General features: G+C 37.5%; 1 protein-coding gene across 4 annotated transcripts in view; it reads left to right on the top strand.

Annotated features, from left to right (window-relative positions):
- pcm (5'-3' exoribonuclease pacman) overlaps positions 1-14,628 on the top strand; it is a 137,471-nt gene that overhangs the window by 102,613 nt on the left and 20,230 nt on the right. For 3 of the 4 annotated variants that reach the window (XM_083109973.1, XM_083109974.1, XM_083109971.1), the window contains exons 27-28: positions 1,015-1,098; positions 6,120-6,251. In XM_083109973.1, coding sequence (XP_082966099.1) covers positions 1,015-1,098; positions 6,120-6,251 — 216 coding nt within the window. The remainder of the gene's footprint in view (positions 1-1,014; positions 1,099-6,119; positions 6,252-14,628) is intronic. The other variant, XM_083109975.1, reaches the window with a different exon arrangement.

The raw sequence follows: 14,628 nt of genomic DNA, 5'->3' as shown, positions 1-14,628 counted from the left end.
CCAAATGAAGCAAGAAATTCAATGGGAATGACTTCTGTAATCAAGTAAATACTATACTAGCATGCAGCACAATATGCCCGAGTCCCTGGTACAAACCCTGATCAAATCACATTTTATCACTTAGTTTTCAATGTGGTACTTCATATATACATATATAAATCAGTATTAGTAGTGTTACAGTGGATATTTACATAATTTGCAAGTTGTTTCGCACTTCTGATCGACTTATATGAACTAGCAAACTGAAGGTCTATTAACAATATTCTTATTGAATATGCTATTTTTACTACCATAAAGCAGTTCGTATGAATCATGATTTTATGAGTGTTCTCTTCTTTTCTGTTTTAATGTTGTATGAGGAATGTTTTTTTTTTTTAAAGTTGAAGGTATCCGACAAAGTTTTTAACTCTTCAAAGCCTATGGCCGACCATCCTGATCTGGTTATACCCCATTGTTTTCCTTGGTCATTCCAAACGAAATTTGGTCATGGACATTTCCCAAGTGGCCGCGGTGGCTCAGTCGGTAACGCGTCTGACTACCATGCTAAAGGTCCCGGGTTCGATCCCCGGCCAGTTCAAATCCGGGAACTTTTCTAACGATGGAAGCGGCCCCGGCGCCCACCCAGCGTCGAATAACATGGGTACCTGGGGAAACCTGGGGGGTAAAGGTGGTCAGGGGCGTGGTGCTGATCACATCACCCCCACTCACGACCGGATCAAGAAAGTATGGGGCGTTACCCCCACACCCCCTATATGCCTTCATGGCGTGGTGCTAAGCACAGGGGAACACTTTACTTTTTTTACTTTTTACATTTCCCAACACTTCTTGTTCATTTCCTTGCCTCATCCTTTCACTTCCGTATCACCGACGACACAAATAAGCAATGTTATTTAATTCAACCAACCACCCTCTTCCCTCTTTCTAAAAGCAGAGAGTTTTCAGTGTCTTTCTGCAGTTGTTTGGTACCAGGCTACTTTCTGGTTCAGAAACTTCATGACACTTTCAATTTTCCAGAAGTCCAATAGTGCAGGCCCTTCAAGTGGAGCTTCTATTAAAGCTGGATTTGCCAAAGAAAACAAAGTTCCTGCAAAAGCAGAGGTGAGATTTATACTAAGCTCGTTTGTGATGCAATAACAAATGCTCTTCAGCACATAAATTGAGTGCCAATTGTGCTTCTCTGTCCATCTTGCCATACTTAATGTGTGATATGAGAAGCAGGCTTGTAATATTAGTAAATGCCATTAGCAAAGTTTTTATTCCAATATAAGTACCATGGTTATTTTTTTGCTGACTGTTATTGTGAAGAATAATTAATATAGTAATTAATGTACTATTTGTGAACCTTTCCTTTGTGACCACACGTGTGTGTTTGTGTGTGTTCATGCATGAATATGTGTAATTCAAATTGCATGTGCTTGAAGCCAAAAATAATTTTATTCTCCTTCCAGAATTCTCTTTCATATCACCATCTATTAAGCTAACTGTTATCTTTAGGGTTGAGCTGATACTGATGCCAATGTACAGGGTGGATGAGAAGTAACTAGTGATTGAAAATTTGCTGTAGGTTTTGTAATATTTAAGCAATCTCAATAAAATTTTCTGTACGTATACATTATGGAATGGAATTACATATGTGCATACGAATTTCACAATATGATAGCTGATAGGGTCGTAGGTCCATATTTTCTGCATGACAACATGAATGGCGAATGCTACCTGACAATGTTGCAATGGTATGTTTGGCCTACCATATCTATGGCAGGTTTGCTACGCATCTGGAAAACCTGGAAAATGGGGAAATGTCAGGGAATTTGGCTTGTCAGGGAAAAATCACGGAATTTTGCAGATCGTCTGGAATTTATGTGCATTTTACAGTCTGCAAGAGAAAAGTTGCAAAATGAACAAGCAGTTGCACTTCCACTTCTGGATTTGGTTCTTGTGATTCCACTCCCAAAAGAGATTCAGTTTAGAAACTTGTTTCTTTCGTTCTTATGATTGTCAGTCTTGTGCAAAATTAAGCTTCCTTCGAATTTCTGTAATAGTTTCACTTTTATAATAATAGATATTAGAAATAATATCAAAGTAAAACTTGCAGTCCAGATATCTGCTTGATAACTAAAGTACTTGACAATATGATCATAATTATCAGAAAGGTTGGTGAAGATGAGGTTATCGTCTATTATTTTATAGATCTTAGTCTTGTTGGTATTTCCTATAGAATTCCTATATGCAACAACAATTTCTCCAGATGCTGTAAGCAAGAAAGCAGCATTTTCTAAGACACTACAAATCCACCAGAAAATTAAAATTTGTGTATGGTGTATGAACATTTTCTGTTGTTTTTATATTGTGGAGATCTTTTATGGTGAAATAAAGTACCTCTGTTACATTAGCCTGAAGGCTAGATGCATGTGATTGTAGCACCCAATACATTTAATGCTGATTGTAATTTACATTTTACTCTTCGAATTTTCATGTGCTCTTGTGTGTAGAATGAAATTTGGTAAAAAAAGTTGTGAAAGTGAATATTCATAATAATCAACTGATTATATTTGGTCTAGGAATTAATTTGTGCGGTTGTTACACACACATTGAAGCTGTAGTTCAAACACAAAATACATAAATACCTTAAGAAAAATATTGTCCATCGCGAGCCACCACTTTCGCCCATCTGTCAGGCAAGTTACGGATTCCGTGGCGAAAGAAGTCCTCGTCCTTTGAAGCGATCCAGTCAGAGACCCATTTTTCGATATCTTCTGAAGAAGTGAACCGCTGTCCAATCAAATTGTTATTCATGCAATCGAACAAGTAGTAGTCTGAAGGAGCAACGTCTGGTGAATACGGCGGGTGGGGTAAAACTTCCCATCCGACATTTTCTAAATAGGTTTTGACCGGTTTTGCAACATGTGGGCGAGCGTTATCATTATTAAAAACTAAGTTTATCTTGTCTATTCTCCCATTCTGGTCGTTTCCTGGCCAGAGCTTGCTTCAAACGCATTAATTGTCGTCGATAACGTTCTCCATTAATAGTTTCACCCGGTTGCAGCAGCTCATAGTTCACCACACCTTTTATATCCCACCATATGCACAGCATAACCTTTGCACAGTGAATATCTCGTTTCGGTTGTGATGGACCTGGTTCACCTGGCTTCACCCAGGCCTTTTTTCATTTCGGGTTCTCATAATGGATCCACTTCTCATCGCCAGTAACAATGCGATGCAAAAACCCCTTTCTTTTCTGTCTTTGAAGCAGCAATTCACAAATGGTTTTTCGTCTTTCAACGTCTCTGTTTTTCAATTCATGTGGAACCCAATGTGACATCTTTTGAATCATTCCCATGGCTTTGAGATGTTTGGAATCTGTTGTTTGATCAACGCCTAATGCTTCTGCAAGTTCTTCCTGCGTTTCACACGAATCCTGATCGAGCAATGCTCTCAATTCTTCGTCTTCAAATTTTTTTGGCTGTCCAGGTCGCTCTTGGTCTTCCAGGCCGAAATCACCACTTCTAAACCGTGCAAACCACTTCTGACAAGTTCGCTCAGCTAGCGCATGGTCACCATACTCTTCCACCAAAACACGATGACTTTCGGTAGCACTTTTCTGCATTTTAAAGTAATGAAGCAGAACACCCTGCAAAAACACTATCTGGCACGAACTGCGCCATGTTCAGTTGACTACAAAATACTGTTGTTGACGTGCCAATCAACTGCCCTATACTACGAACGATGCGTGCTGACAGGAGTTTTCAATGCATGTGTGGATACACGGAACTGTGGAATGATAGGCTCGTTACGCCATCTCTTGTCCAGGTGCACAAATTAATTCCTAGACCAAATATATTTAATTGAAAAACACAAGGTTCAAAAGTAAAAATCATGATGATAAACATGTCTGGAAAAAATTCATTTTGGACTGGAAAAGCTGGAAATGTCAGGGAATTTCATAATCAAAATATCGTAGCAACTCTGTCTGGGGAAACGTTGGTGAGCTTGCTTTCGTGCAAGACAGCACAGTGCCACACTTTGCACTGACCATACGGGCCTGGTTGGACCACAATTTTCCTGGACGTTGGCTGGGACGATTACGACGACCTCACGATTGGCCTGCCAGAAGTCCAGACCTCACGCCCTGTGATATTTTCCTGTGGGGCTGGGCAGAGGAAGAAGTGTACAAGACCAGGATGGCTACTCACCTGGAATTTCTTGAATTACAGGAATTATGCATGAATTATTGGCTCCTGGAATTCTGCTTGAATTTTTATCCGTAGATGTGAAAAATAAAAATTTTATTAATCCAAATCCCATTGAATTTATACATATTTATTAATGCCCTGAGGCAAGTTTTTTACAGTTTTGCTTTTATTTTTTTCGAGTAGGGAAAAGAAAAAGCTGTGTGGAAAATAAATAATAATTGTCTCAATCCGTTTACTTTCTTACTGTCCTTTGCAGAACAATCTATCTGACAGACGGAAGATTTTTGCAAGATAAGATATCTTGAAGTTGATTTCTTGAAATTCTTATACAATTAACAATTTTTCGTAGACTACTATATCCCGTAACATTTCTGACTTGTGTTTGTGGATGTATTTCTAGTCTCTGTGAAATGGCAAATGTATTTCTAGTCTCTGTGAAATGGCAAATGTAAACTCCACAACTTAAATTAAATATACAGCATGTAACAAAAGTCTGGGAACACTTTAAATAAATTATTGGAGCCAAACGAGTAGCATTACAAAGTAACAAAGTACATCATTTCAAAGAGTAAAGTTGTAAGTTTTTTTCAACAACACTCACTTTAGAAACACACTATGTGCGAACCATGTGTCACCCGACAAATGTCGACGCGATAATCAAACTCTTCTCACACACGGCCCAACATGTCTTCCGAGACTGTGGCTGTTACTTGTTCAATTCTCCTTTTGAGTTCCACAACATCACATGGAAGAGGAGGGACATATACTTGGTCCTTTATATAACCTCATAAAAAAAATCATCAGTTGCACTCTTTGTTTTGTCAAATTCTAGCATGCAGAAAGCCTTCTCAGCTCCAGAAAGCGCCATCTTGATAATGACACCACCTAGCGACTAGAAATGGAACTACATGTAATACCTGCAATGAGAAAAAACTTACAACTTTACTCTTTGAAATGATGTACTCTGTTATTTTGTAATGCTACTTGTTTGGCTACAATAATTTTTTTAAAGTGTTCCCGGACTTTTGTTACATGCTGTATATACCGTTCAATTGAATTGATTTAGAATATTTGGATACATTAGAATCGCACAGACTTTTTTTATACTGTTAATAAATTTGTGTGAAGGTGGTGAGAGGCGGTAATACGAATGTTGAAATAGAGAGAACATTGATTGTATAGCCTTGAATTTTTGGAAAGTTTGCCTTGAAAACCGGGAATTATACTTGATTTTTATCAAGGTCCTAGAGTGGCCACCCTGAATACAAAACCTCACACTGTGGAACAGTTGGAGACACGGATTCAGGATGTTCCGAAGGAATTCCTACAGAAGACCGTGGATTCCACTCGAATTAGTTTGAGGAAGCTGGTGGATGCTGCTGCTGCCTATATTGAATTCGGAGTTGGCACATATATAATCCTGTTCCATAATGTATGTGTACAGAAAATTGTATTGAGAGTGCTTAAATATTACAAAAACCACAGCGAAATTTCAATGACTAGTTACTTCTCAACCACCCTGGTATCAGCCGATGTCAGTCAAATTGGGTTTTATTTACCAGCATTATGCTTGTTCATGCGGTCTGCCAAAATGGCACGCAACACTCTTGATGAGTCTAATTTATCCTATAAGTTATGTAAAATTTAGAACAAGTTTCCATTGCTTTTGTGCCAATGTAAAAAAAAAAAAAAAAACACAAAAAAATGTATTTTGTGAATACTTAACAGCTATTTTTACATTCTGGTGTAATTCCAAGTGGTATCAGCTGAGTCCTAAATATTGATGTATACACATATGTTCATAGGAGATACTGAAAAATACTGCAGTAGATTCATATTTGTTATTTCTACGATTGAAAAGGGTGCTGGCACAGTGTTCTGTTTCATGCTAGCACTGTATAATTGCAACTGTTTATTCTCCGTCAGGCACCTGATAGTGGAACCGAAATGCTTAAACAACTTTTGAAGATCCCAGCAGGTCCTGCACAGCCTGAAAACTCACAAGCTAGCTCATCAAGTGCACCTGGGAAGCAGGTCTCAGTAGAACAGCTGTTTGAGGTTTGTTTCACCTTTTTATTTGATTGTGTCATAGCATAACAGTACTTTTAATTAAGTCTATGTAAGTAATATTATTGCAAAGAGAGTATTGTAATACAGGAGTTGTGTTCCTTACAGGTTAGTATACTTAACTGATGATATTTCTTGGGCCATTATACTGTCAGTTTTAGCCTGTTTATATAAATTTGTTAAGAAAGGTCAATTGTGATTTTGTGGAAATATTTTTCATATTTTCACGAAAATAAATTGGATTCATATGATGCCGGTGCTGTAAGATTACATGAAATGAGTAACCAAGCCTTCAGGTTATTTAGTGTTAAAGCTATTTAACCTATGGAAATATGTAGCTTTTTGTATTACTAAGTTTCTTAAATTGCTATATAAAACGAAAGCAATATACAGAGGGACCACAATTTTAAGTTCCTGGATTTAATATTTTCCCTCATTGTACAGGGTGAGGCAAAAGTCCAGCACTTCCCGACCCTTTAACCCTCTAAGTGGCTAATTTCCGACCATGTACCCTCATTCACAGTGGCTAATTTTCTAGCGGATGACACGAGCGTTTGGAATTGTTTCATGATATTGTTTCAAATGTACATGGTCTATGCTAGAAAACAAATAGGAATGAAACAGCAAGGATTACAGGTTTCAAAGTCTGTATTCTAACTATATTCAACTAATAACGCACATTGGTATGCATAATAATGGGTAGTTTCTATATCTATTGAATGGTATACATAATAATTTGTTTACAGTGTACCTCACACATGGTTGTATAATAGTATCTAATAATTGCTTTTGGTTTGGAAAATTTTGAAGCATGGTGCTGCACACAAGGCTGCTTCACAATGTAAAAATCTCAAGCAAAGTCTTTATTTCCTCCAATGTTGTATCAGTCCACTTGTGAACTCTAGATTTTTCCTTCAAATTAGGATGCGATGCAATACAGGGTGTTCATAAAGTTCCTGTGCTATTAAAAAAAGACTTCCCTGGCCACCACCCTTGGATTTCTTCCTTTGGGGATATGTGTTTATTGCACTCCTGTTCCAGATGTTACTACTCTTCGAAGAAGAATGGAGATTATCCTAACTGTTACTGGTGATATGCTGGGCAGAAGTGGATTACCGCCTTGGATGTGCTGAGAGCAACTAGAGGAGCGCACATTGAGGTGTAAAGCATATAAACATGGAGAGTTGTTATTCATGTTGAAATCAACAACATTGTTGTATTGCATGTAGTTTCCAAGCTGTGTTTTTTGTAATGTTACCGGGACTTGATGAACACCCTGTATATTCTTGAGCACACAAGTTAGTTTGATCAGCAATCATGCGGCATAAATTACCATCAAAGAAACACAGGGAATAACTGCTTACATCATTCTGTGTAAGTGGTACGTTTACACCACTGTTTCCATTAAATGGAAACCGATTACGAGCTGTAGCGATGCATACAAATAATTGCGATGTAGATTGTTGCACTGTTTGGGGTGTGCTGCTTTCAATGTCGGAACTCGAATACTCCCCTTAACTTTCTTCCACATCTGTGTCGAACCAACTGTCAGTACTGTCACTAGAATCACTTTCACAAAGCACTTCTACCTCATGAGCAGATAAATGTCTTCTTTTGCTGCTTTCAGCCATTGCAAAAAAGTGCAATGAAGAAAACTCCCAAACGAAGCTTCACAGTTAGCTTTCTAGTGAGGAGCGCGAAGAGCTTCTTTAGCAGTGCTCAAATACAATGCATGAACCAACATTTAAAATGTCCCTCTTGTGGATAAAACTGCAACTAACTCAACAGTTTAAGTTTCAAGCGTTTAACTCGTTGTATCCATTACGTATAGGCCATAGACAATAATGGACTGATATATCCGTCTTAATGCTCCCAGCAAAAGAATGAAACGGATATATCCATCTTGAGCACTTAAAGTGTTAAATTGATAAATGGCTTGACGGAGGACGATGAAACCTCGGATATGGGTAATGGGGGTGGGGGCACACCAGATGGGTCCAGTCAACTGTCAAAATATTCAAATATAATCACCAAATAAAGTTAGTGAAAAAATAACTGCATATTCTTATTTCTGAGAAAATGCACATCTTAAATGATGTTCCACATGACCCCCTTCCCGTTCGAAAATCTGGAGGTAATTCCAAAATGGCAGCTTTCAAGATGGCCGCCATGATGCATACTGGCCCCCATTACCCATATCCAAAGTTTCATCGTCCTCCGTCAAGCCATTTTCAAATTAAAAGGGTGGTGCTGGATGTTTGCCTCACCCTGTATATTAAATCTTAATGGTCTCAACGTAGCAAAATGTTTTAAAATTTTTCTTGATTTTACATTTTCCCACATTTTAAGTTTTTACAGCTTGGTCCCCTGAAAAAGGTAAAATCGAGGTTCCACTGTAGTAATTTGTTGTTCTCATATTGAGTAGATTTTCAATAGCCACAGTCATTTATGTGGTATATAGCGGCTGAGTTTCACTAGCACATGATAGTGTAGTGGCTAATATTGTCACCGTGTTATATGAGATCTAAGGTGAGATTCCTGGCCATCTGTTGGTTCTGCACATGCAGAGATCAGGAATGTGACTTGGTCATACTCATTTGAAATGATACAACCATGAAGGAGAAGCTAATTTTTTTACCCATGTGGCTACTGTTCAGTATGCAGTACAATAATGCATATTCCCAAAAGCTTTGATGATGGTGTCATGTAATACAATATCTGAATATAAAGATAAAATTCATACTGCTTTGTAAGTAATGTCTATTTGGTTTTTGAAGTGAAAGCTTATTGCAGTCACATATTAGCTACATTAATGAAAAAGGTCAAAAGACCTTTTCAAGTTTTCCATGGAGTGTTGACCATGTAGTAGTGAACTGGTAGAATATCATGTATTAGTTTTATTGTTATCGTATAAAATTTCATGGTAATCCATCCCTACAATTTACTAATGTACTTTATGTGCAGTATAATAATCATTGTTATAAACAACACAAACAGCACGATACGAGACACTTTGAAAGTTTGACAGCTTTCAATTCCATCTCGGAGTCATCGTCAGGGCTGGTCGAGAGACTGCGAAGAAGACACAGTCAAGGTTCCAATGACGTTGCTTGTTGTGTCTTCCAGAAGATGATGTTGCAGTCTTGCAGTGTTGGTAAGTTCCGATTGATGGCTGAGGATCATGGGTTTTCTAGTTTGACTGTGTTATACCATGATATATAAAGATTTCCACATCCAGTGTTGAGATTACTTGTATTTTTAATAATGTGTACACCCTCCCTAAAGTCCCTAAAAAGGAAACTTAATCCTGTGGGAAATAGTCGTGATTTGCATGACGTGTTTGGCCAACCTGGAAGAATTTTCTTTCCTACATATATATACTATGTATATAAACCAACCACAAGTTACTACAGGATAGTGTTTCTTTTTTGGCACATGCTAAAGGAAAAATTGAATGGGGCGTTAAGTAAGGTGTACACATGAATAAAAATACAAAAAAATCTCAATGACAATTTATGTAAAAATCTTTATTTATCATGGTATAACACAGTCAAACTAGAAAACCCATGATCCTCAGCCATCAATCTCCACAAGCAAGAACTTACCTGCACTGCAAGACCGCAACGACATCTTCCGGCAGACACAGCAAGCAACTTCTTCGAAACCTTGACCATGTCTTCTTCGCAGTCTCTCAGCCAGCCTGATGATGCCTCCGAGACTGAGTCGAAAGCTCAGACAATATTTTAAAGTGTCTCATATTGTGCTGTTTGTGTGTTTTGTGTTGTTTCTAACAAGAATGTTGCCAGCACGTGACATAAGTAGTTTTTTTTAATGTCAGTATAATAATGTTCTGATTACAATAATTTGTTTAGCAGAAACACCTGCATACTCATGCATCTTGTGGAAAAGTAAAGCAGTCTCCAAAGAGAAAAGTGTATGTCCACATCCAAGGTTTAGGTAATCTTCTAAACCGAAATTTATATAATTGAAGCTTGGCACTCCTGTGCAAAGAAATTCTTAAATAATGAGAAAGCCATGAAAATATACCAGCAAATTAAAACTCTGGTTAATTTTGGACAATACAGCATTTAATATGTTTATTTTGAACATACGTTTTCATTTGATTGATGCACAAAATGTTCAGATTTAATATTCCATTTTAGTGTTACATATTTATTGTTGTAATGAGGCATAATATAATTTACATGAGGGGAAACTTTTATTCTTTGTTGATTTTGCACATGTTAAACATCATCAGGGCCATTCATGTTATCATGTAACATTCTTTATACATAATTGGAACTAATAAAGATTTCATTCTTATGCTTTTAAAGATGTTAAAGGAGGTTAACTACTAATTCCATTTATTTATTTATTTATTTATTTATTGCATCTTGTTTATCATGGCGAAGTTAAGGCTTTGTAGTCTTTTCTACCACTTAACCATGTTTATAGTGAATTTTTAACACATGAGAATTAGAAAACATTAATACATAATGCATACATAAAAAGTTAAATATTGAAAACAAAGATAGAAAAATTACAAAAAGGAAAAAAAAATCATACAGGAATTAAAGTCTAACCTATACTCACGAGGATACAACAGAACACACACACTCTCTCTCACTCACTCATATTCATGACAGTAGTCAGGGATTTGAAATAAGTAGGTGAATAAGGGTTTTCAGTTTCTGTACGTAACTGTATTCAATTTTTCACTAGCCTTGCACTAAGGTGCTAATTACTTGTTCCCAATAAAATACGTTTTAATTGTGTTGTAAAGACATATGCTGAAGATGAGTTCCGGATTTCAAGGGGCGGTGAGTTCCAAAGACGAGAAGTGGAAATGGTGAAAGATTTTGAATAAAAATTTGAGACCGGATCAAGAAAGTGTGAGGCATTACCCCCACACCCCCTATACGCCTTCATGGCATGGTGCTATGCTCAGGGGAGCACTTTACTTTTCACTTTAGTTATGAAGGGGGATGAGTAGTTGAGTTCTCCCTCGTGATCTGGTGTCAAGGCTGTGAGATGCGGAAAGCATTGAGAATCTGCTCGAGAGAGAAGCTGGTTCTTTTGAACTGATTTCCCTATAGAGAAGGGTGAGGTTGTGTACCTTTCGCAGAGCAATTAATTTCAGCCAATTTAGTTTTGTAAAGAAAACTGATAAATTATCCCTATATTTCAGATCAAAAATAAAGCGGACGCAGTCATTTTGTACTCGTTGAAGACGTTGAGTGAGATCATCTGGTAGGTCGGAATAGACAGAATCGCACTAATCGAAGTGTGGAAAAACAAGTGCTTGCATCAGTTTGATTATAATGCTAATGGGTAGAAAATATTTAAGCCGAACAAGAGCGTGTAATGCAGCGAAAGCTCTTTTACTCATTAAATTTATGTGATCTAACCATGAAAGGTGGTGATTAATTATTACGCTCAGATGTTTCGCTTTTTTACTTAATTTAATATCTTTCCCTAACACCATTATGGGCAGGAGGGTCTAAATTTCAAACACGGAAAGCATTTTTTGTGAACCTATAATAATAGTTTGGGATTTCGAAGGATTAATTTGTAGCCCATGTTTAGCTGACCAGGTACTGATTTTGTTTAGATCATAATTTATATCTCGAATTGAATTTTCAATAGTTTTTGGAGGAAAGGACAAGTACAGCTGAACATCATCTGCATAGATGTGATATTTGCAGTTTTCGAGTGCGTCGGGAATATCGTTAATGTACAGAGAGAAGAGGAGTGGAACGAGGATGGTTCCCTGGGAGACACCGGTGTTGATTGATTGCCATGACGATTTCTCACCCGAGTTGAAGATGCATTGTTGGCGTTCATTAATATACGAACGGAACAAAGCTACGGTTGGATCAGAGAAGTTGTACAAGAAGGATAGCTTCGAAAGCAGAATGTCATGGTCAGTAGTCTGAAAAAGCTTTACTAAAGTCCAGAAGTACAAGAATAGTTACTTTTTTAATGTCCATGGCTTGTCTTATGTCTTCCGTCACTTTGATGAGCACGTGCAGGTGGTATGGTTGCGCCAGAATCCTGATTGGAGAGGATTCATTAGATTGTTTTGTGATAAGAAATTACTCGTTTGGTTACTGACAACGTGTTCTAGAGCTTTGGACAGCGCCGGAAAAATACTTACGGGCCGGTGGTCGCCAAGGCTGGGAACTTTGTTTTCAGCAGAGGGCGAACCTTAGCCAGTTTCCAAATTGTTTGGAATATACCGAAGGACAGGGAGAAGTTAGAAAATTTTTGTTGTAGGAACGAGAACATTCGGGAGAATTTTTTTTTAATCATTAAAACAGATATTTTGTGTATTCCCACAGCATTTGATTTTATTTCATTCAGAGCTGACTGAACGTGTTCTGGCCGAATCTGTGAAAAGAAAAATGTTGGTGCGGTGCTGTGGACAGCGGTGGAAATCGTTCGTATTGTTTCTTCTTTTACATTATTGTCGAGTGTTTGATCTTCACTGAAATATTCGTTCAACGTTTCTAAGGAGAAGTTTAATTTATTGTTCCTTTTTTGTTTACCAACCCCTAAAGTTTTCAGTTTTTTCCAAATAACATCCGACTTTTTCTCATAATTTAGAAGGTCGTTCGCAAATCAACGCTTTACTTTCCTGACTTCTTGGTTACAACGATTTTGTAATATTCTGAAGCTTTCGAAGCTGCCAGTTCGAACAAGGGGGTCAAGATACATGTTTCTTTTTCACTAGGGCGTGCTTGTAGAACAGCTGGAGAATGAAAGTGTTAAGGAGATTCACCTATTGGTCGAGAGTGGGCAACGTGCTGATTACATGCCATGGGAGAAGGGTGCCGTCGACAGATTATTGTGCATCGTTTATGTTTTTAATGTCTCACAGTTAACAACTGCGCACCTAGCGGCAGCCAGAGAACTACAAACAAATGACGCATGCCAAGCAACAGTACAGCAAGTTCCAACGAAGATGGTGACAGTAGCCACTGAAATTAATAAAAAAAGAAAAAAGAGCTTCGCGGATAAAAGTGTGTACTAGTTTCTTCGTATTTATATACTACCGCGTCTCTCTTTTCCCAATTATGAACTAATCTATGAAGTTGGAAGAAAGTTGATAAACTTTTGCACGTCACTGTTTCGATTGGCTGAAAGAAACTAAAAGTAATTGTCAAATTATTTTTTTTTATCAATGGATTCTACATACTTTCAACTGCTCTGGTATGCACTTTCCACCATTATTGCAGCACAAAACTGAATGGAGCATTGGTTTCTGTATCTCATCATGCAATGTTGCCACCTGCACATTGTGATATGTCCTGCCATCATTTGTTAAGCCAGAGATGCCACTCTGACACCAACACCTGTTAGTGATGTGCCATGTTGTGAATGTTTGAGAAATTTGAGTAACCTGCATGCTACTGCTCAACGTAACACCTAAATCACCTGCCTGCACATCCTAGACTTGTCATTTCTGCATCTGAAAATGTTTCTTGGTGGGAGATGTTTCCTTGAACAGTATGGTCTAACAGAAGCCGCAAGCACCTGGGGGGTTCCATGCTACATTGAGGGGGAGACAAAACCTGATGCCTCATTACAAGTGTCTTAACAATCCTGGACACTATGTCAAAAAGTAATTGAAGGCATTGACAATACAGTAGTTTGATAATTACTTTTCATTTGTTTTTTTATAGCCACTTGGAACTTACTTCCTGAATAAGCCTACCTTGTATTAAAAAAAAATCAATTTATACATTTTCGTGAAAAATATAAATCTAGGCTGTACTATGTCTGTGCATTTGGTAGTTTTTAACAAAAATGTGTTCAAAGTTTCATCAAACTAAGTGTAAGGTAAATGCTATGAGAAAAATGGTTTGAGGCTTGAATGTAGAAATTATAGTCTACCTGTCAGATTAGTGAGGTATGCTTGTAGTTCTTGCAGTTGTAGTTTCTGAAGCAGTAACAATGGTTCAACTGGAAAGCATGAATTATATTCCACAGAATCAGCCCTGTCTCAAACAATCTATCGTATTTGCCTGTGTAGAAGATGTACTTTTACCCTTAAAAATAGGTCTGAAAAACAGGGTGCGTCTTATACGCCATACTCAGTTTTTGGTTACCTTCATTTCTGGAAATTTTCTCTGTTCTGACTTAGACGATTTCTTTCTTGATTCCTTAGGGTGTGTGATAAAGAAGATGAAATTGTATTATTTCCTAGTTAGATTAGGCAAGTTATTTGTTAAAAGTAGACCTTCACATTACTTTATTTTTGAAATACTGTAAATTAATTATAAATTCAGTGATGTTTCTTATATGCTGGCAAATATGGTAAATCTAATTTTGGTCTTGTGCTCATTGTTAGCTAGAAATTCTGTTT

Source organism: Lepisma saccharinum, chromosome 23, assembly GCF_977018435.1.
Source record: "Lepisma saccharinum chromosome 23, izLepSacc3.1, whole genome shotgun sequence".
NCBI lineage: Eukaryota > Metazoa > Arthropoda > Insecta > Zygentoma > Lepismatidae > Lepisma > Lepisma saccharinum.
The sequence above is the reverse complement of the archived record's forward strand: the minus strand, read 5'-3'. Positions and strand labels throughout refer to the sequence as shown.